General features: G+C 35.6%; 1 protein-coding gene across 1 annotated transcript in view; it reads left to right on the top strand.

The window, feature by feature from the left end:
* The window catches only part of PLCB1 (phospholipase C beta 1), a 628,464-nt gene that overhangs the window by 308,688 nt on the left and 298,952 nt on the right, over positions 1 to 20,824 (top strand). The window contains exons 4-6 of the mRNA XM_069065428.1: positions 983 to 1,062; positions 6,990 to 7,043; positions 8,761 to 8,836. Of these exons, the coding sequence (XP_068921529.1) occupies positions 983 to 1,062; positions 6,990 to 7,043; positions 8,761 to 8,836 (210 nt within the window). The remainder of the gene's footprint in view (positions 1 to 982; positions 1,063 to 6,989; positions 7,044 to 8,760; positions 8,837 to 20,824) is intronic.

The following is a 20,824-nucleotide window of genomic DNA, read 5'->3' as shown; positions in this document are numbered from 1 at the left end:
AATCTATAACTTTTAACAATTTCCTGGGGTACTAAGAAGTTAAATGTCTTTTTAATGTCTCCCAGTGTGAATAAAAAAGCTGGTCTTGAACTTGGGCCTTTTTGGTTCCTGGGAGACCCTCTAATCTACTATACCATCTTATTGAAATTCCTCATTTAAAAAAAATGTGTAGTAAATTTATACAGATATTATGTATACACACACACACACACACACACACACACACACACACACACACATATATATATATATATATATATATATATATATAGTCTATGTGTGTGTATCCACATAGACACACACACAGAGGGTGACAAGGTGGCACAGTGGATAGAGTGCCAGGTCTGAAGTCAGGAAGATTTATCTTCCTCAATTCAAATCTGACCTAGCTCTGTGACGCTGAGAAAGTCACTTAACCCCATTTGCCTCAATTTGCTCATCTGTAAAAAGAAATGGAGAAGGAAATGGTGAACCACTCTAGCATCTTTGCCAAGAAAACTTCAAATGGGGTCAAGAAGAATCAGACAAGACTGAAATGACTAAATAACATATGTATATACATATACAATATACATATATATATGACAAGACTGAAATGACTAAATAACATATATATATACATATACAATATACATATATACACACACACATGCTTGCTTATACATACATACACACACACATATATATATATATATATATATATATATATATTTGTGTGTATACCCACATTCAAAACACACTTCAAACCTCTAGCAAACCAGAAGAGGAAATACACCACCCCAAGTTTTAAAAATAATTTTACTAAACAAAGCAGTAGTAAAGCTGGTATAGGAAGTGGGGAACCTATGTGAACTATGCATTTCTTACAAGCAACAGAAATTCAAATTGAATCCATTTGTCTTTTTTGAAATAAACATAAAAATCAACCTCTTATGACAGTGTTTTATCTGAGCTAACAAAAGTTTAACTTACTTCTCTTTAGGAATGGACAGATGAGGTTTTCAGTTTGGCCACAAACCTACTGGCACAAAACATGTCTAGGGATGCATTTCTGGAAAAAGCGTAAGTAGCTCAAATAATTGTTGGTAAGGGTGTTACTTCTCTTTCTGAGTCAGTTTCCTTTCCCCTTTGTTAGACTTTTGTTTATGTGATTGCTAACTTTTTCATAGTTATAAACACAGATTTTCCTCTTGGGTTGTGTTCCACTATATGATTGTGGAAAATTGCCAAGAAACACAACTCTTTTCAGGAAACTGTCTTTTAGAGTAATGGATGAACAACATGCTTGCATGCCAACATGTTAATTCCATTGCACACAGTAGGGAAGAACTTCCAAGTCCTGGAATCAGCTCCTAGGATTAAAAACAAAGAATGTTTTATCTTATTCTCCATCTGCATTTGTAAGTGTTATGACTATTATTAGAAAGGGTGTGTGGAATAGTGAGTAAAAGACTGGCCTCAAAGTCAGGATGACCTGGGTTCAAGCTTCCTATACTGGCTGGAAGGACAAAATCTTAACTTCTAAATGTTTTACCAATGAAATCATAGATTCTCCCACCCTGGGTGGAATGAAGAACATAAGCACGTGTTAAACACCTACTATGTGACAGGCACTGTGCCTGTGATACTTTACAAGTATCTCATTTGATCCTTCGAACAACCTATTATTATTATGTACTATTAATATCACCCCCACTCTCCAATTGAGGAAACGGGGGCAAACAGAGGTTAAATAGTATGTCCAGGGTCTCACAGTTAGTAAACATCTGAGGCTATATTTGAACTCAGGTCTCCCTAACTCCAGGCCTAGCACTTTGTCCATGGTGTCACCTCATTTCCTAGCTATATACATAAATTCATGCATATATCCCAATGATTAATCCAGGAAGGAGGATGAACAGTATATGCTACTAGTTTTTCGGGCATTTTAAAATTCTGGCAGTGAGCCTTGGTGAAGCTACTGCTGTTCCTAGATCAATGAATCAATGCACTGATTCTTGTCTTTGCAACAGTGAAATCAAAAGTTCACAAGAAAGGTGCCATAGGAAGAGGAGGAATGAAAATTTTTAACTAGATAAAAGGAGAAGGGAAGGAGGAGGAAAAAAAAAGATTAACAAATCACTGTGTAGTCATAACCACTTTGTTAATATCTACCTGGCCCAAGGCAAATGAAGAATGGTGGCACTTACTTTTGAGTTGTGGCCATGTTGGAATTTGGACAGTCCATTACTTCATAATCATGGGCTTGTATATTGGGCTGTATATAGTGCACTTCTCTTTCCATTCTATTTTTTCCAAACCTATCAATAGTTCAAGGCTCAGCTCCAGAAAATCTTTTCCTTTAAATCTTTCCCTGCTGCTCCACTACCCACACTGATTACTTCCTTCTCTGAATCCCTCTTGTAACTTATAAGTGATTCACAGTTTATCACTCATATATCCTTTAATTGTTTTAATATGGGCTAGTCCTATCTTTCCAACTAGGCTGTCAGCTTGAGGTCAGCATGTCATTAGTCATATATCCAAAAAATATCTCTAACTTTTCTAAGTCCTCTGACAGAGCAGAAGGCACAAGGGTACATAAGACAGTAGTATGAATGATTGAGATTTGTTTTATGAATGAAGATTCATTGGTCTAAAAATACTACATACTCTCAGGGGAGGTAAAAAGATTGACCATTGTTCCTTGAACCAATTACTTTGCTTTTAGTGTGAAAAGGCTCATTTTTAACATTGATTTTAGGAAAAGCTCAGACTTAAAACAGACCCAGAAGTGTGCTTTCTAGGAAATCCTGAAGTTGGACATCCAGTTCTTATCCCCCTGCTCCTTGGTCCAATCCTACTTCTTGGGCCCCCTCCACCTATGGTCATTGTTAAATTACTTTGTGATGGAGGCCTGAAGGCCTGTAAATCAAGTTGAGTGTCATTAATTAATAGCCCCCTGGGCTCTCTTGCATTTCCATTGCATAAGTATAATTATAAATCAGATGTACTCAAGCAGGCGCTGGTTTTGACAGCAAAAGTTTTTCCACTGTTTTAAATCTTATAATAATTAAAAGAGTCCAGCTCTTTAGAACGAGGCCATGTAATTTTCAAATAATTCCTTTCATCATAATAAATGAGGACATTTTCTATCCAAGGTATCCAAAACTTAGTACATTCAGATCAAAGATTCAATGGGTTGCACACTTATGTAATGTGGCATAGTAAAGTGTTTGTATATGTGTGATACGTGTTTATGTGTATACATACTCACATATTTACACACACATATATGTATTGTGTGTATGTATGTATGTGTGTGTGTGTATAGCATGGTTTGCCAATGCCAAACAATGGTTGGATTTGGTGCTACAGGTGTGATACATTGTAATTCAGTGTCTCCTAACCCTGAAGAGCTCCTAAGGGCCAAAGTATAGGCTACTAAATTGATATCACATCTTTCTCTAATAAAGGAAGTACTTGTAGCTAAGAAAGAGGACCAACTAGTAGAAACGTTCAGCAGCAGACATCAATTTTCTCAATTTCACCAATTCATTTTCTATTAAGGAGAAATGGAGAAGAAAAGAACCCAAAGCTGCTTCTTAGTTGTATTTGAGTGTGAATATAGCATCTCCACTCTGGATACTTGACAAACTCCCTCACATTGAGGTTTATGATGTGGTCTCTCTTGAGCCCTCATCCTAGGTGCTTTCACTAGCATCAAATGACCTCTGCCCAATATCAATTAATACCAATTTACTTTTACCAAAAACAATTACTGAGAAGGTAGAATAAGAACAGAAGTTGTATAACATCAACCACTCCAAGTTAGGATTGTGCTCGCCTTCATACATGCTCAGTGCCTGGGATGAGTAAGCTCAAACTTAGAACACAAGGTAGGGAAGGACAGGTGGAGCCATGTGGAACCTTAGGCTTCCTGACACTGAGAATCCTTTTCTCCCTTCACAGAGTCCTTACTTTGGGGCATAGCCTCACAATAGATGATGAGTTATTCCTTTGCTCAACTGGGCTGACTCCTTCTAGGATGTGTTTTCTTGGCTACTAGGTCAATTCACTGCTGAACTGAGTCAAGAAGGTAGCTCAGCAGCTGTGAAGAGGGTGTGGGATGGGGGTCTCCTTATTCAACTAAGCTACTGCTGCAATTATTGGCTACAGTGGTCTCTGCTATTCTGGTTACTGAGGTGATAACTAATGGCCTTACTGATCTTTTGCCACTCATGAAATCATGAAGTGAGCCACTGCATCTCTGAATCCCCATATACCTAAGATCATAAGGGAAGAAACACAACAGAAACAGAGTTGCCATATCCCTAAGGCCACATGGTAGCCAGGTGAGAGAAAAGGCATTCTTTTTTTCCCTCATCCAGTGGTTCACAATAGTCATCATTTCAGAGCTTCCAGGTAAGAGCTTGAGATTTTCAGCTCAAATGTTTTATATGCACTCAGTTCCAGCAGCAGCCAGTTAAAAGATTTTTTAAACTGCTATAATATGTGCCAGCAAAAAAGTCAAAGGATACCTGCTTATACTCAGAAGAGGAAGAAGGGAACCTTATGTGTATGAGAAGCAGGCTCAGTGAGTCTCCATGTGTTGGATTGGAACCAGGCAGGACATATTACACAAGCTATATATAACCCACTGGGAAGGTTAGATTTGACCATGCTATAAGGTTTGGGCTTTCATCCACCTATCACATCACCAAACATTTTAATTATTTACATTAGTGAAAAACACAGCCAAGGACAACATCAGTTTTGAATGCAAATTGTCTTCATATCCTGTGTTACCAATCACATTTATAGAATATAATGGAGGAAAATGGCTGGAAATTATAAGCAATGTCACCTTATAATTAGCAATAAGCAGTGAAAGCAAAAACAAGTCCCCTGAAAGGTTGGCATTTGGCATTCCTACCCAAATGAATATCATTGCAAGGACATTTCATGAATGAAACTGGCAAAAGGACAAGTAAATATAAAATTGAGTAAATTTGTCAATATTTCTATTTTGATGTGTTTTTTGTCATTACTGAGTTATATTTGGGCTTTAACATCTTAGCACCTGATTCGCTATACAAAGAAATAGAAATTGAACGTAGAAGGATAAAGTTGGGGAAAACACATGGAGTAGCATAAGTATACATTGAGAAAATCAAAGATGAATGTGATACAATCTTGAAATCATTTAGGAAATGTTTTACAAACTATATTAGGGAGCAGGAGACACAAAATTATGGATAAAAAATGAATGACAGTCCTGCAAAAAGGTAACTGAGAGCTCTTCAATAACTATCAACCCCATATGTCTACTACATTTTTATCTTTTATCTGCACACATCTCAAAGGTATCCACCATAAAAATATGAAAAGTAAAAAGGCAGGATTTTGCAAGTGATTTTCCATAGCAGACCACATCTTTTTAGTCTCATATTTAACTGAAAGGTACAGAAAATATAAGATTCATGACCTAATTTTTTGTTGATTACCCCATCAAAAAAGAAGAAAAATGTTTGATCCAGTAGAGCAAAATTCAACCTTAAAACTCCCCCAATGAGGATTTTCTCATGTTTACAATAACATCATAAACTATTCTTAGTAAATACAACAATAAGGATAATTTTATTCAGTGACCCTATGATTATTATCTTCACCAAGTGACAAATAGCAATTGCTAGCATTTATATGGTGCATTAAAGTTTGTAGCTTCTCAATATTATATGTCACTATGATCATAATTATGGAGAAGAGATATAGAAGGATTCACTAAATAACAGTTTTTAACCTTTTTTGCATCATGGACCTGTTTGGATATCTAGTATAATCTATTGACTCCTCAGAAAAAGTGCTTTCAAATACATAGGAGAATGCAAAAAGAATTCTGTTGAACTTTACATATATGTATGTATATATGCATGCATGTGTATATGTACATGTATATGTGTGTGTGTGTGTATTCATGGACCTCAGGTTGAAAACCCTTGTTACAGATAGATGGTTAGTTTGGTCTTCCAAAGGCCCTGTTTAAACGTGATATTGTCCTGATAGTATCAAGTGCAAGTGTGATGCTTGATTGTTAGACCTTCAAACAAAACTGAATGGATGAAACATGTCTATTATGTCCAGGGGTAGGGAACCTGTGACTTCGATACCATATATGACCTTCTAGGTCTTTGGGTGCAGCTTTTTTACTGAGTCCAAGTTTTACAGAAATAATTCTTTTATTAATGGGATTTGTTCTGTGTAGTTTGGATTCAGTCAAAGGGCCATACCCAAGGACCTAGAAGGTCACATGTGGTCTCAAAGCTTCAGGTTCCCTACCCCTGAATTAAGCTATAATATGTAGTTGATAGCCAATCCAAAGGGTTAGCCTGTATATAGATCTGGGAGAGGAACAATGGATGTATGAAAAGTTGGACCTAGAATCAAATGGAAGAATTGATTACATTTGGGAAATTTCACTGCTTTTAATGATTCAAATTGCTTCCTGAAACATAGACACATCTGTTTAATCCATATATTCTTCTGGTTATGCTGTATTGGAAATATTGAAGAATTCATCTCTCTTACATTATAACTATTTTAAATTCTATTAAACCAACCATATGGAGCATGATCTAAGTTGTAGTCTAACTTTCTTTTGATTTCCTTACTTATCAATCTATGTAATTACTGTGCAGGGTCAAAACTGACCAATGATGAATTACAGTGACTTACAAACTCTTCTGAAGGACTTGCTTTTGTCCGTACTTAAAAATTTTTATTAAAATAGCAGTTTTATAACTAAATTATTTTCCTTGCTCAGCTATTGATTCAGTTATCTGAAACAGTGGTGATATTCTCCCAAAGAAGGCTAAAGAGCAGTAGGATACATAAATGTATTTGATTAGTGAAGTTTCATTTTTTATTTTCTTGTGAGTACTGTGAATAAAAAAAAAATATATATATATATATATATATATATATATCTTGTTTTTCACTTCCCCCAACAGCTATACCAAACTCAAACTACAGGTCACTCCTGAAGGACGAATTCCTCTCAAAAAGTAAGTTCCATCATTATGTACTGCTGCTATTGCTACTTGTTAAAAACAAAAACAAAACAAAACCCTTTTAACTGACATGAATTGAAATCATATTGACATAACCTCATTTTACAGATGAGGAAACTGAGGAAGAAGGACATTCTCTGATTTGACCTATGTCACCCAGTGCACTAATGAAAGATATCAGATTAGAAATCATTGTTAGAGAATTGGTTTTTTCCATTACAGACATTTTTTAATGACATTATCCTTATCAGGAAATTCAAGAGTTTTATAGGCATGCACACATACACTCACATGCACTTGTGCATGTGCTTCCTTTTACAGAATAACTCCCTAGGTTCATAACCAGCTGAGTAAAAATAAATGAGTAAATGAAGACATAGAGTTACTTAGTAGTAGGTATCATGGTGTATATAGTACAGGGGTTCTTAATCCAGGACCCCTGAAAAGTATATAAATATATTTAAATATGACTGAGCATTATCTGTATATAGATACATAGTATATGTGCATTGTCATACATGTTTACATTATTTATATCATATTTTATTGATGCTGTTGTCAGTGTGCCAGGTTTCCTTGTAAGATTATATATACTTCATACATTTAGACTACAGCAGACTGTCAAAAGAGTCCATGGCACCCTCAAAAAAGCTAAGAATCCATTGTATCCAAGATAAGACCCTTATCTTCTACCTGTTCTCTTTGGACGATAGCCTTGCTTTCTTCTTCTTCCTCAGTTTTTCCCAAGCTATAGATGAGGGAGAGCAGTTTTCTGTTTATAATTGAAGTTTTCCTGTATTACTCCTTAACTTCATTGGACTACTCTTCCCAGATTTAAGAAGTTTCAGAATCTTTTCACCTAGGATGAGTTTATTTGAGAGGGGAAAAATAATCCCATGGTTTCAAATTCTTGCTTTTGGTCTCCCTTCATTTAAATCAATTTTTCAATTGTAGAGGCTGCTAGGGAGTTAAATGGACAGAGAGCTGGACTTAGAGTCTGGAAGATCTGAATTCAGTTCCAGTGTTATACACTTACTAGCTATATAATCCTGGGTAAGGCACTTTATTTCTGTTCACCTCAGTTTCCTCATTTCTAAAATCCATATAAGAGTACCTTTCTCTCAGGGTTGTGAGGATCAAATGAGACAATATTTTTAAGCACTTTGAAAACTTTAAAGTGGCATTTATCATCATCATCACCATCATTTCATAGTGTGGATTATGTTCCAGAGATGCGATGTCTGTTTTAGACACTGGATAGAATGATTGAATCAAGCACAATCCTTTTCATTCAGTACAAAAATCACAGAGGAGGACACAAAGTGTTTTTTTAATTATTTTTTATTTTTTTTAACTTAAGATAAAGGTAGAGGGAAGGACCAGTCTCCTATTTCATTATAGAAGGAAGTTCCCAGGAAAAAAAAAAAAAACACCTCTCTATCAATACAGGCCGGTGCCCTCCCTGTAACTTAGTCTTAGAGAGCTACCTAGGTCACTGAGAAGATAAATGATTTGTCTAGGATCTTATAGCTACTATTTGTCAGAGTTAGGCACTGAAGCCATGGTTCCATATTGCTCTATTATAAATTGGTTATTTTTTTAATGTAACAAATAGTATTTGAGTTAATAAAATATTTTCACCTAGAATTTCCATAGAATTAAGGATAAGACAATATACTATACCTTTTATTCAATTCTTTTTTTTTCACAGCATCTATCGCTTGTTTTCAGCAGACCGAAAAAGGGTTGAAACTGCTTTAGAAGCTTGTAGTCTTCCATCTTCAAGGGTAAGCATATGGCCAACCTAAGAATAGCATATCTAGCATCTCTTTAAACAACCTAAACTGAAATATCCCTTGTAATTTTCCACCAAAATATATTTGTAACCCAGCAATTCTCAAGATTTTTACTTATTTTGAACATGAGAGAAAACAATGGCATTATCAGTTATGACTGCAATTTGTGAGGCTATTGTATTTACTCAGATACTTTTTTTTCTTGATTTCTTCTCAAGATATGTGTACATATATAAATATGATATTTATAACATTCCTTAAGAGTAAATTTTTCTTGCTTTATTCTTAACTCATGTACATATAAACATGTTATTTGTAATATTCCTTTGGGCAAGTAGATGGTACAGTGGATAGAGCACTGACCTTGGAATTAGGAAGACTCATCTTCATGAGTTCAAATTTGGCCTCAAACACTTACTTGCTGTGTGATCCTGGGCAAATATCTTTCCCTCTTGGCCTTAGTTTGTCATTTGTAAAATGAGCTGGAGAAGGAAATGGCAAATCACTTTAGTAACTTTGCCAAGAAAATTCCAAATGAACTATTTGGTACTGGCTGAGGAATAGAGTAGTGGATCAGTGGAATAGATTAGGTACACAAGACACAGAAGTCAATAACCATAGTAATCTATTGTTTGATAAAACCAAAGACCTGAGTTTTTGGAATAAGAACTCACTATTTGACAAAAACTGCTAGGAAAACTGGAATATAGTATGGCAGAAACTGGGCATAGACCAATATCTTACATGGTATGCCAAAATCAAGTCTAAATGGGTTCACAATCTAGATATAAAGGCTGATACTGTAAGCAATCTGAGAAAGCAAGGAATAGTTTACATGTCAGATCTATGGAGAAGGGAAGATTTTATGACCAAACAAAGAGTTAGAGAGCATTATGAAATGTAAAATGGATAATTTTGATTACATTAAATTGAAAAGTTTCTGTACAAATAAAGTCAATGTAACCATGATTAAGAGGGAAGTAGAAAATTGGGAAAGAATTTTTACAACCAGTATCTCTGATAAAGGCCTCATTTTTAAATATATAGAGAATTGAGTCAAATCTGTTAGAATACAAGTCATTCTCAACTGATAAATGGTCAAAGGATATGAACAGGCAGTTTTCAGAGGAAGAAATTAAAGATATCTATAAGCATATGAAAAAATGCTCTAAATCACTATTGATTAGAGAAATACAAATCAAAACAACTCTGAGGTATAACATTTCACCGGTCAGATTGGCTAAGATGATAAAATGCTGGCGAGGATGTGGGTAAATTGGAACACTAATGCAGTGTTGGTGGAGTTGTAAACTGATTCACCCATTCTGGAGAGCAATTTGGAACTATGCCCAAAGGAGTATAAAAATGTGCATTCCCTTTGACCCATAAATACCACTTCTAGGGCTGTATCCCCAAGAGGTCATAGAAGTCAGAGAAAGATCCATATGTACGAAAATATTTATAGCAGCTCTTTTTGTGGTGGCAAAGAATTGGAAATCAAGGGGGTGCCCATTAATTGGGGAATGGCTAAACAAGTTGTGGTATATGAATCTAATGAAATACTATTGTGCTTTAAGAAACGAGGAGCAGAGGGACTTCATTATAATCTGGAGAGACTTATATAAACTGATGTTGAGTGAGAAGAGCAGAACCAGAAGAAATTTGTATACAATTATAGACACAACATATGTGTGATGACTAACTTTCATAGACTGGGCTCCTCTTAGCAATGCAAGGTTATAAGACAACTCCAAAAGACTCATGATGTAAAGACATATCCACACCCAGAGAAAGAACTATAGAGTCTGAATGCAGATTGAAGCTTGTTCTCTCTTTTTTCTTGTTTTGTTTTGTTTCCTCTTTCTCATTGTTCACTCCATTGGCTATAATCCTTTCCAACCTGACTAATTTTAATGTATTTGTAGATCCTATATATTTGATTGTGTGCTGCCATGGGGTGGGAGGGAGGGGGAGTAAAGGGGAGGGAAGAGGAGAAAGTTTGAAACTCAAGGAATTGTAGAACTGAATGTTGTAAACTAAAAGTAAATAAATTCAAAAAGAAAAGAAAACCCCAGATGGTATCATGAAAAGTCAGACATGACTAAAATGACTTAACAAACGTTCCTTTAAAATTAAATTTGATAGCATGTTTTCCAGATGGAAACATAAGTTTTTCATTTTCCATATTTATTTGTTTCTAATGTAAATCCTATTTAACAATAGAAATTTAAATATGTTTATATATTAGGCAAATTACCATTTCATAAATAGAGAAAAGATAGTCTCGTCCTTAACCTGCTTTCCTCTTCCATTGAAGATTTGTTACCATAGTCTTATACAATAACCCTAAAGGAGAGAAAGAAACTGACACCATAATTTTCAGCTCTGACTTTTGGTTACTAATGATTATTTGCCTTGAATATTGAAATAAAATGATAACTATCAAACATGAGACATTTCAGAGTAACTTTACCTGGCTACCATGATTTAAAACATTTCTTTTACTCAAGAGTAACAAGACTGACATGAATACTATTGCTGGTAGTAACTATTATATGTTCTAATTAATTTGTCTGTAGAATAGGTCTGAGAGTTGCCCAAGTCCTTTTGGGTCCTATTCCTGATTGTTATGGTGTGGGAAATTAGGCAATACATAAACCGAAAATGATCCCATCCAAACTCTTCATTTTTAATTCAATAAATATTTATTAAATATCTCTTATGTCCCAGGCCCTATGCTAGGAATAAAGACAAAAACAAAACAAGTCTACCCCCGAGGCTTACATTTTCCTGGGAGTAGTGGTTAAGCAATATAAATATCCAATAACTACAAAGTAATTGCAGTGGGCTCTATACATGGAAGGGCCCTAATAACAAAGTGGGACAGGAGAAAGGCTACTGACTTTGGAATCAAGGGAACGGAGTTCAGATTCTTACTGTGACATGTGTGAGATAGGTAAGTCATTTAACATCCCAGGCCTCTCAGTTCCTTCATTGTAAAATTGAGATGTTAAAATATATGACCTCTGAGGTCTCTTCCAAATTTAGAGCTATGATTCTGTGATCTCAGTGGGGAAATCAAGAAAAATTTCTTGGGAGAGGTAAAACTTGATCTGATCCTTGAAGGAAGTTAGGGATTTTATAAGCCAGAGGCATAAAGGCAAGAGATGGAATTTCCTGTATGAGAAATATAAGTGAGACCAGCTTGACTGGAACATAGAGTGTACATGAGGGGAAGTAATGTGGATAAGTCTGGAGAGATAGGTTGAATATACTGTATGGTACAGAGGAAGGAACCTGGATTTGGAGTCAGAGAACCTCCTTTTAAATCCTGGCTTTTCCACCAGTGGAGCAACTAGGTGAAGTAGTGAATAGAGCTCTGGGCTTGAATCAGGAAGACTTGAGTTCAAATTTGACCTCAGACCCTTGCTTTGTGAACTTGGACAAGTCACTTAACCCCATTTGCTTCTAAAATGAACTGGAGAAGGGATGGTAAACCACTCCAATGTCTTTGCCAAGAAAACCCAAATGGGGTCACAAAGAGCCAGGCAGGACTAAAACAACTGAACAACAACACAAATCTTCCACCCATGCAAGCTGAAATAGGACAACTTTCCTCTCTGACTTCCACACTCCTTTCCTAGATAGTAAGGGGTTGTACTTAATAATTGCTATGGTTCTTTCTAGTTCTGTGTCTGTGCTCCTAAACCCAGGCCCCTGTAGCAATGCTTTCTATTACATTATACAGTTTCACCTTGTAAAAATTGCCTCTGAAATAGCCAATCTCTCTCTGTTTTTTTATTATATATATTTTTTCATAACAGTTTCCTGATGTCTTCAGGATCAAGGTCTGAACAGGAAGACTAAGATTGTAATAATTATCCCAAACATATTGCTAATGCTTTCTGTTCTTCAAAGCCTTTTTATATGCTTTCTCATTAAAGCCCTTTGTATTAATGGGAAAGATAAAACATCCCCATTTGACAGTTAAGGAAACCAAGGGTAAAAATTCACATGATTACTGGCAGAATTGTTACTAGAACCCAAGCCTCAGCCCTAAACTACTTCTCTTTTGACTCAACTATTATACCTCATGGAGTGACATCTGTTCTCCAAAGAATGCTGCCAAACAGCAATCACATTCTCTTTCATGGTTTGTACTGATCAAAGGCTGAATTGTACTCCTGTTCTTAAAGCCTAGACTTAGGAACTTTTATTCTACTTAATGATAATTCTGTCCTTTCTTACCATTCTTATACACTGAAGTGAGTATCTTACTTCTTATGACTGCAACCAGAAAGGGAAAAAGAAGTATATGTATTTCCATAACTTTTTGAGTACTTCCAGACAGACATCTTAGCCCAGGGCTATTCAAAAATTTTAATACATTCAGTTCTCCATCCTCATTCACTACTTATGCTCACATTCTCTCATATTTTCTTATTTTTTTTTGGTAGTAATTTTGTTTGACTTTTAAAACTAGTTCTTTGGCTGTCGATCTCTCGCTGCTTTGTTCTGTGTCGAGAGTTGACAAATAACAGGCATCAGTGTGACACTATAAGGTATCTGTTTCTATAAGATCAAAAATAAAACCTATTGAGTAATAAAGGTCATTTAACTCTGTAACAAAGACTGAGATTTGGATATTTTAATAGAACACATCTTTTCTGAGGAGAGTTTTTAAGGTTATGTTTTGCTCTATCAAATCAAATGATTTCCTAAAACCAATAAAGAATAAAGTAAAATGTTTTATTATCTATACCTCTAAATCAACTACAATTATAAAGATATGACCTAGTATTATAAAAATAATATATAAAAACCTACCTGTTTTCTTTTTGCATTTTCATCAACAGCACCCTAGATGTATGCATCATCACAGATATCTTGAAGGGATGAGAAAGTAGAAATATAGGGCCAACAGTTCTGTTACATTTTCTCTTTTTCTTTATTTGAACTCAATTCCTTCATTGGCATATCATGAGAATCAGTCCCTTTGATTCATCAGTCTCTTAAAGAACCAATCTCCTTTAAAATTATATTATATCTAGTCTCCAATCCCATCCAGAAAGTATTTGTGGAATAACTTCTATTTTCAAAACACTGTGCTAGTCTTAAGAATATAATAACAGAACAAAAATATGTCTGCCCTCAAGAGGTTTACATTATACTGGATCATTTTTTTTCTCTTTGTACTTGGTCTTCCAGAGTTTTTCTTCTTATATAACATGGCTACATCTTCCCATGGTACACTAGAAACAGAGCTGGTGGTGTCCAAATTCTACTGTTGTGGCTATGAGAAGATATCTCTTTGAACAAGCTGCCTGCAGATGTTTTCCATTTTATATGTTTGTAGTCTTCCTCTTAGCTGCATTGACAGTGTTCTTAGTATAATCTCACTTTAAGCTTGTTTTCTCCCAATTTTGTTTTGAGGTTTCCTGAGGCAGTACTCCTTATAATAAACTTTCTTCCTCCTCCTCAGTAATGTTTTGCAAATGAATTGCTATCTAAATTAAGGTGATATTTGGCTGCCATAATTCTCTCTCTCTTTTTTTTTTTTTGACAAAGAGATTGTGTTTACTGGTTGAGATAATTTCTGCGTTCTTTTTGGATGCCTCATTGTGGTAACTTTTACAATGATTATAAATCCTCTACCTCTTCTGAAGCTACTTTCCCAAATCCAATTATCGCTGACAAATGGAGTCCCCCAAGGGTAACTGCTTCATCTGCCCTCAAGTTTTGATGGGTAACCATGGAGGGTCAGAGTGTGTTTCTATTGCTATAGCTTATGTATGTCCACTACTCTTCTTTTATTCCATATCATTAGTTAAAATCAGTTAGTCAGCCTTTAGAAAGATTCTATTTAAGGTAATAATAACTAAGGTAATACAGTGAGGAAAGTTGGCACAAAATACCTCCTTCCTCAAAAACTGTGGTACCCTCTACCACAAGTACATAGAGAAACCAAAGGAAAGCAAGCTTGGACTTCGCTCAAATGTGTTGAGTGATTCATAACTGCTAGGAGTCCTTTTGTTGGAGTCCTCACGATGACTTCCTCGGCAATTCATCTTACACTTCACAAGAACGTTCACACTTTTAGCTTTAAAAGGAATTTTGTTATTGTTTCTGAAAGAAATGAATTTAGCCCATGAAATCTTTCTCATTTTTGATGTAGAAATTAAACTTATTTTTACATCAGTATTTCAGCAAAACAGATGGAGTTATTTATGGACAAAATTGATTTAATAGGGAAAAATTCTAGTTCCTTTAAACAGCCTTAGAGTCACATTTTTGGAGCATTAGAAAATCAATTTGCATTTTTTATCATAACTCAAAAAAATGGAATAAACCTTTTGACTGGCTATATTTTTTACTTAAAATTATATTAATTGCTTTCTTGGTTTATCAGGAGCTAAATTAGCTGTTTCTATCTTCAGTTTTATGACTTGTATATTAAAAAAAAACCTGGTTGATTGCTTCAGAAATTGTTTAGTTGGCGAAAAATTAAATTGATGATTTTGACTTTGGAAATTGAGATGGAATAGAGACAAAAATCTGTAAAATCTGCATGAGGGCTATCTAATAGTACATTCTCATAATATAAATAAATTAAAAAGTATGACTATGTTTCAATTCATGGGCATTCAACCTTAAGATATTTGGCAATGGGGATAGCAACCAGCAAATATATACATACATACATACATATATATACCTATGTATATTTGTATAGTTATATATGATATAGATATAGATAGATACACACATACATATATATATATATATATATATATATATATATGCTTTGAAATAAAATCATTAATTTAATTAATTTAATCAATAGTGCTAGATTTCCCAGCGGATAGAGCAGGGAGCTTAGAGTAAGGAATATAAATTCAAATCCACCTTCAAACACTTACTCATTATATGACTCTGGGAAAGTCACTTAACCTATGCCTGTCTCAGTTTCCTTATTTATAAAATGGAGATAATAGTATCACCTACCTCCCAGGGTTGTAAGTATAAAATGAGATAATATCTCTAAAGCACTTTGTAATCCTTAAAGGAATATATAAATGCTAACTATTATTATTACTTTATTATTTCTTTTATTCTGAACTCTCCCTTGATTTAGAGTAAATTTAATAGTCAACAAGCATTTTTAAGTGCCTACTATGTGCCAGACAGAGTGCTATATACAATAAAATTCTAAGCTAAGGAAGAGAATAGAGTAATGGCACTCAATTAGTTAATAAAATTAATGTGATATAAAACTAAATTATATAGGATCATAGATTTTGAGTTAGAAGGAAGTGTGGAAGTCATTCAGCCTTTTTATAAATGAGGAAGCCTTGGCCTAGAAGGTTACCCATTTTCACATGATCATATATGTCAAAGGTGGAATTTGTACCCAAGTCTTCTGACTCTCAGATCCATTATTCTTTCCAACTGAATCTCTGGACAAACAAAATCATATAACTCTCTGCTTCATAATTCAAGTAAATTTCCATTCTTTCAGAATACTGGCATGCTATTTAATTAGTCTCACTTCAAGGAACCTTCAATGCAAAATGAGATTTTAAAGGGCTGGAAGAATTATAAAATTGAATAAACATCTCTAGTGGCTAAAAGATAATGCATATTTTCTAAACAAAGACAACAATGCTTAAAGCATTTGTCTGTTTTTCTATATCACTCTATGTTTTAGAATGTAGACCTTATTCATTAAAAATATAATTAGCTTTATGAGGTCTACTTAGTACTCATTTATTCATATAAAGATGTGAAAGCCAGTCTATTCCAGAACAAGGAAATACCAACACTGTTAAATTACCATTCTGTGTCCACTTCAACTACTTATATTTGATTTCCACATGTGCTAACACAACAGCCATAGAAAACATTTTTCAGTCACCATAACAGACTCCTTGAGGCTGAGGAAAGCCTGGAAAACTCTCCAGAAGAAAAAGAAATTGGAAGAGTTATAGGAAATATAGTATCTCAGCAGCCATTGTTTCCAGAAGCCCTTTCCTCTGGTTTTAATTATGCAGTACAAATGGATATGTTAACAATGATGTTAACAACGTGGGTCCTGTTGAGTTTCTTTTTTCCTAGTCATTGTGATTACTTTACTTACATACTTGAAAATTTGTCTAAGGAGACAATTCTAGCAGTGTATTCCTCAAATTTCCTTGTAATACTCACTGCCTACCACTCACACATTCCCCATCCCCCACCCTCCCTGCACAGCCCAGATTAAAGTATCTTCCAGAAAGTTAATTGTTTAAAAGTAGCTTTTCATCATGATAAAAGGCCTACTATTCATTCGTAAATAAGACCAGTACATTTGCCTTTTTTTTTTTTAACATTTGGAGCTTTTTTTCTATATTTAGAAAATGGAGTTTTTCCATACTAGCTCCTTAGATTTTAGATTGGTATAATTTTACAATTCTGAATTTGATTTAAGTACCATTAAAGTGAACTGAGTAGATCAGTAATTAGAGTAGTCCCTGTGAATTTCCATATAGCATTGGTTTAAGAATAGACAATTTTTTTGAAAATGAGTGCAAATCCATTTCAGTTTCTTTGGAGTGGGAAGGAATGTAGATAATGGTCTGGACTGATGATTTTATTACAATGGAGAATTCCAGGTGTATCAATTCCATTCACTAATGCTGAGATACAGACCAGCAGCCCTTTTGTGATTTATAACCCTAGAGAGAAGTCTAGACCACTCAGGAGTTACATGATCTCCCCAGGGTTCCTGTACTATATGTCAGAGGCAAGCTTTGAACTTTGATCTTCCTGACTCTAATCCTGGCTGTCAATAAATATCCCTGCTTCTCCCAAGTCCACAAATACCTTAATAATTAAAAAAAAAATCTTACTTAGGCTGATGGGCCTACATTTTTGACAAGGAAAAAAAAAAACTCGTAATTTTTTTTTAGCTGCAAAGATTTTAATGTTACTAAATTGAAAGTTGTATTAAAGTGCCACCTCCAGGTCAGTTGAGAGTGTGTTCCCTGTTCCCATATTCTGTTTTCACCATGGACCAATGAACATTTCAAAGAAATTGTTGTAACTTTTGAAATTACATGTTTCTTTAGAAGAAAAAAATCTTGTTTCATACAGCATCCAAATTGTAGTTGAATGCCACACACACTATTATACTCCTTATTAACATTTCACTTTTAAATAATTGCATTTAGCCTCATTTTTTTAAAACTTCATTTAAAGAAGCAGTTTAAAACAGATTGTATCCAAAGAATTTAGTGAGAAACCATAATCCAAAAACTTGTCAGAGAAAAGTTGATAATAGCTCCCTGTCTCATGCACACAATAGAGAGTCATCGTGCATAAGGTAAACAAACCTAATCTATCATAGATTCTTTCTTGTATGTCTTCTACCTTCTCCTTATTGTCTCCTCCTTCTACTGCTTCTCTGTAGTATGCACCCGTTATTTCCTGCCCTAGGAATCACCATCACCCATTCTCTGCTGGAATGTGTGGGTTTAGCATGTTCACATAATCTCTGTGAAAACTCAACACACAGCACATCCACAAAATCAAACAAAAATTTTTGTTGTTGTTTTGTTTTTGTTTTTGCTTTTCCTGCCTTTGCTCTCATAGAACACTCTTCTTATCTCTGTCTGGCCCAGACCATCTCTCATTACTGGAATTCATTTCTTCCACACCTTTTCCTCTTTGAATTTCTGAGCTCCCTTAAGGTTCGACTCAGGTATCACCTCCTATGGGAAAAATTTCTTGACTAGGAGAGGAAGCCCTGATGAAATGGGCAGGGAACAACACCCAGCATATACTGCCCACCCTGCAGCTGCCAGAGCCACCCTTGTGAATATGTGCCTAGCAGTTGCCGCAAAACCAGTAGAGCTTGCTGTATACTAGCTCAGTCTCAGCAATCTCCATGATTAGTGGGATCCAGTGGAACATTGATTCCATCAAAGACAGCCTAATGAGAGCAGCTTTATAACATTGTCAGAAGATGTTGATGATCCTACAGTGTCTGACATACCTGAAAACCATGTCCAGGTGAAGCAACATTCAGAGGAAACTACTAAACCAGCATGGAACAAGCCCAGAGGAAGCAATGCAATAACCAGAAGATATCAACAACCTGTCAGACTCCCCTGGAGCTTGGGGGACTATTCCAGGCAGCCCCAATATCTTACTCAAGTCCTTCATCAGGTACAAGGTCCCCTGACATTCTGCTTAAACCAAATCCATCAAACTATGCCCTGTATCCACCTTGATTTTTGCTTCTTGGTCTCAGGTGTCTTATCTTGTCTTCCCAGACTCAGTTCAGTATCTAAGCCTCTGATATTGAAGACTTACCTTTATGATCTAACCCAGCACCTGTGCCTTTACACGTGAAGGATAATTAATGCACCTCAGTCTTTCACAGAATTCTTGATAATGTGAGCTCGGTATAAAGATACTGATCCCCTACAGCTAGTACCTCCCCACCTCTTACTTTTCTAATCCCAGTGATCCAGAATTCCCGGCTCCCTATGCAAATCTACCCATCTCGCCTCTGATGATCTCCCCTCCATCCAACTCATCCTACCTCTCTCATGTTCTATATCATCCCTACCTTCCTTTCTATTCTACCATCTTGAATCCCCATTCTGTCATTAATAAATTTCTCTTTAATTTGGACTTCTTCCTCTTTTGCTCCTTCCATCTCTTGTCACTCATGGAGGCGAGGCCTGACTCCCCCATATAAGATATTATAGCCTTGGTGATCCTTCCCACTATTGGTTTTGGCTTTATTGTGTCCCCTGGCACACTAGTCCAGAAAAGACCTTGGTGTACTCTTGACTGTCCACCACAATTTTGAGATTTTCTCTGTTGCCATCACTCGGTAACCTCTCCATCTTTGAGATTTGTTCTATCTAGATATATCAACCAGTCCAAGTCACACTCTGTCATTTGACCTTTCTCAATACGTTTAGTATCTAGAACACAGCCTTTCCCTTCATTCCAAACCTGATAGTAGAAGACTCTAATGTATATGTTGATTTTTTCCCCAAACACTCTGCCTTTCCAGTTCTTCAGGCTCTTTAACTCCCATAACCTACACTTTAACTTCAAGGATTGTCACATATTTGATCTCACTATTACACACAAGTGTTACACTTTTATGATCGAGAATTCTGAAATTACTTTGCCTGGTTGCAACCTCTCATCAGTTCATTTTCCTCTTTGTCTCATTCCTTCTAAACCTAACATAAGCCCTTGCTATGACCTCCAGCCCCAGGAGCCCTCACTACTATAACCAGCCTGCTCTGTCTTCTATTTCTTCTTTCCAAATCCCTTCTCCCACTTAATCCTTTTATCACTCATCCCTTTCCAAGTGTCAACTCTGGATTATTCCCACTATCATCCTCCTCTATTTTGCTGAATCATTCTGGAAGAAGTTAAAAAACCTGACTAGATGCTGACTAGATCCCTCACAAATTTCTATCATCTAATCTTAACCAGACAGTGAAGTGGTACATTGGATAGAATGCTAGATCTGGAGTGAGGAAGATTCATTTTCTTGAATTCAAATCTGGTCTCAGACACTTACTAGCTGTGTGACTCTGGGCAAGTCATTTAACTCTATTAGTCTCAGTTCCTCATCTCTAAAACAAGCTGGAGAAGGAAATGGCAAATCACTCCAGTATCTGCCAAGAAAATCCCAAATGAGGCTGCAAAGAGTTGGTCACAACTGAAACGATTGAATAGCAACAACCCTAACTGAGTCCTCACTGCATCAAGGTTGTCCTTTACTTCTCCATAATTACTCCTCTATCACACTTCCCACAGAGGCTGTCTCAACTTTCTTTTTTCTCCTCAAACTTATTTGTTGTTTTTCAGTCATTTCAGTCATGCACAAATCTTCATGACCTCATTTGGCATTTTTTTAGCAGAGATATTGGAGTGGTTTGCCATTTCCTTCTCCAGCTCATTTTACAG

The sequence above is a fragment of the Petaurus breviceps genome, unplaced genomic scaffold, assembly GCF_028583685.1.
Source record: "Petaurus breviceps papuanus isolate PSGF00001 unplaced genomic scaffold, PetGlider_PUasm1.0 90686, whole genome shotgun sequence".
Classification (NCBI taxonomy): domain Eukaryota; kingdom Metazoa; phylum Chordata; class Mammalia; order Diprotodontia; family Petauridae; genus Petaurus; species Petaurus breviceps.
Note: the sequence above shows the minus strand (reverse complement) of the source record. Positions and strands in the feature narration are given on the sequence as shown.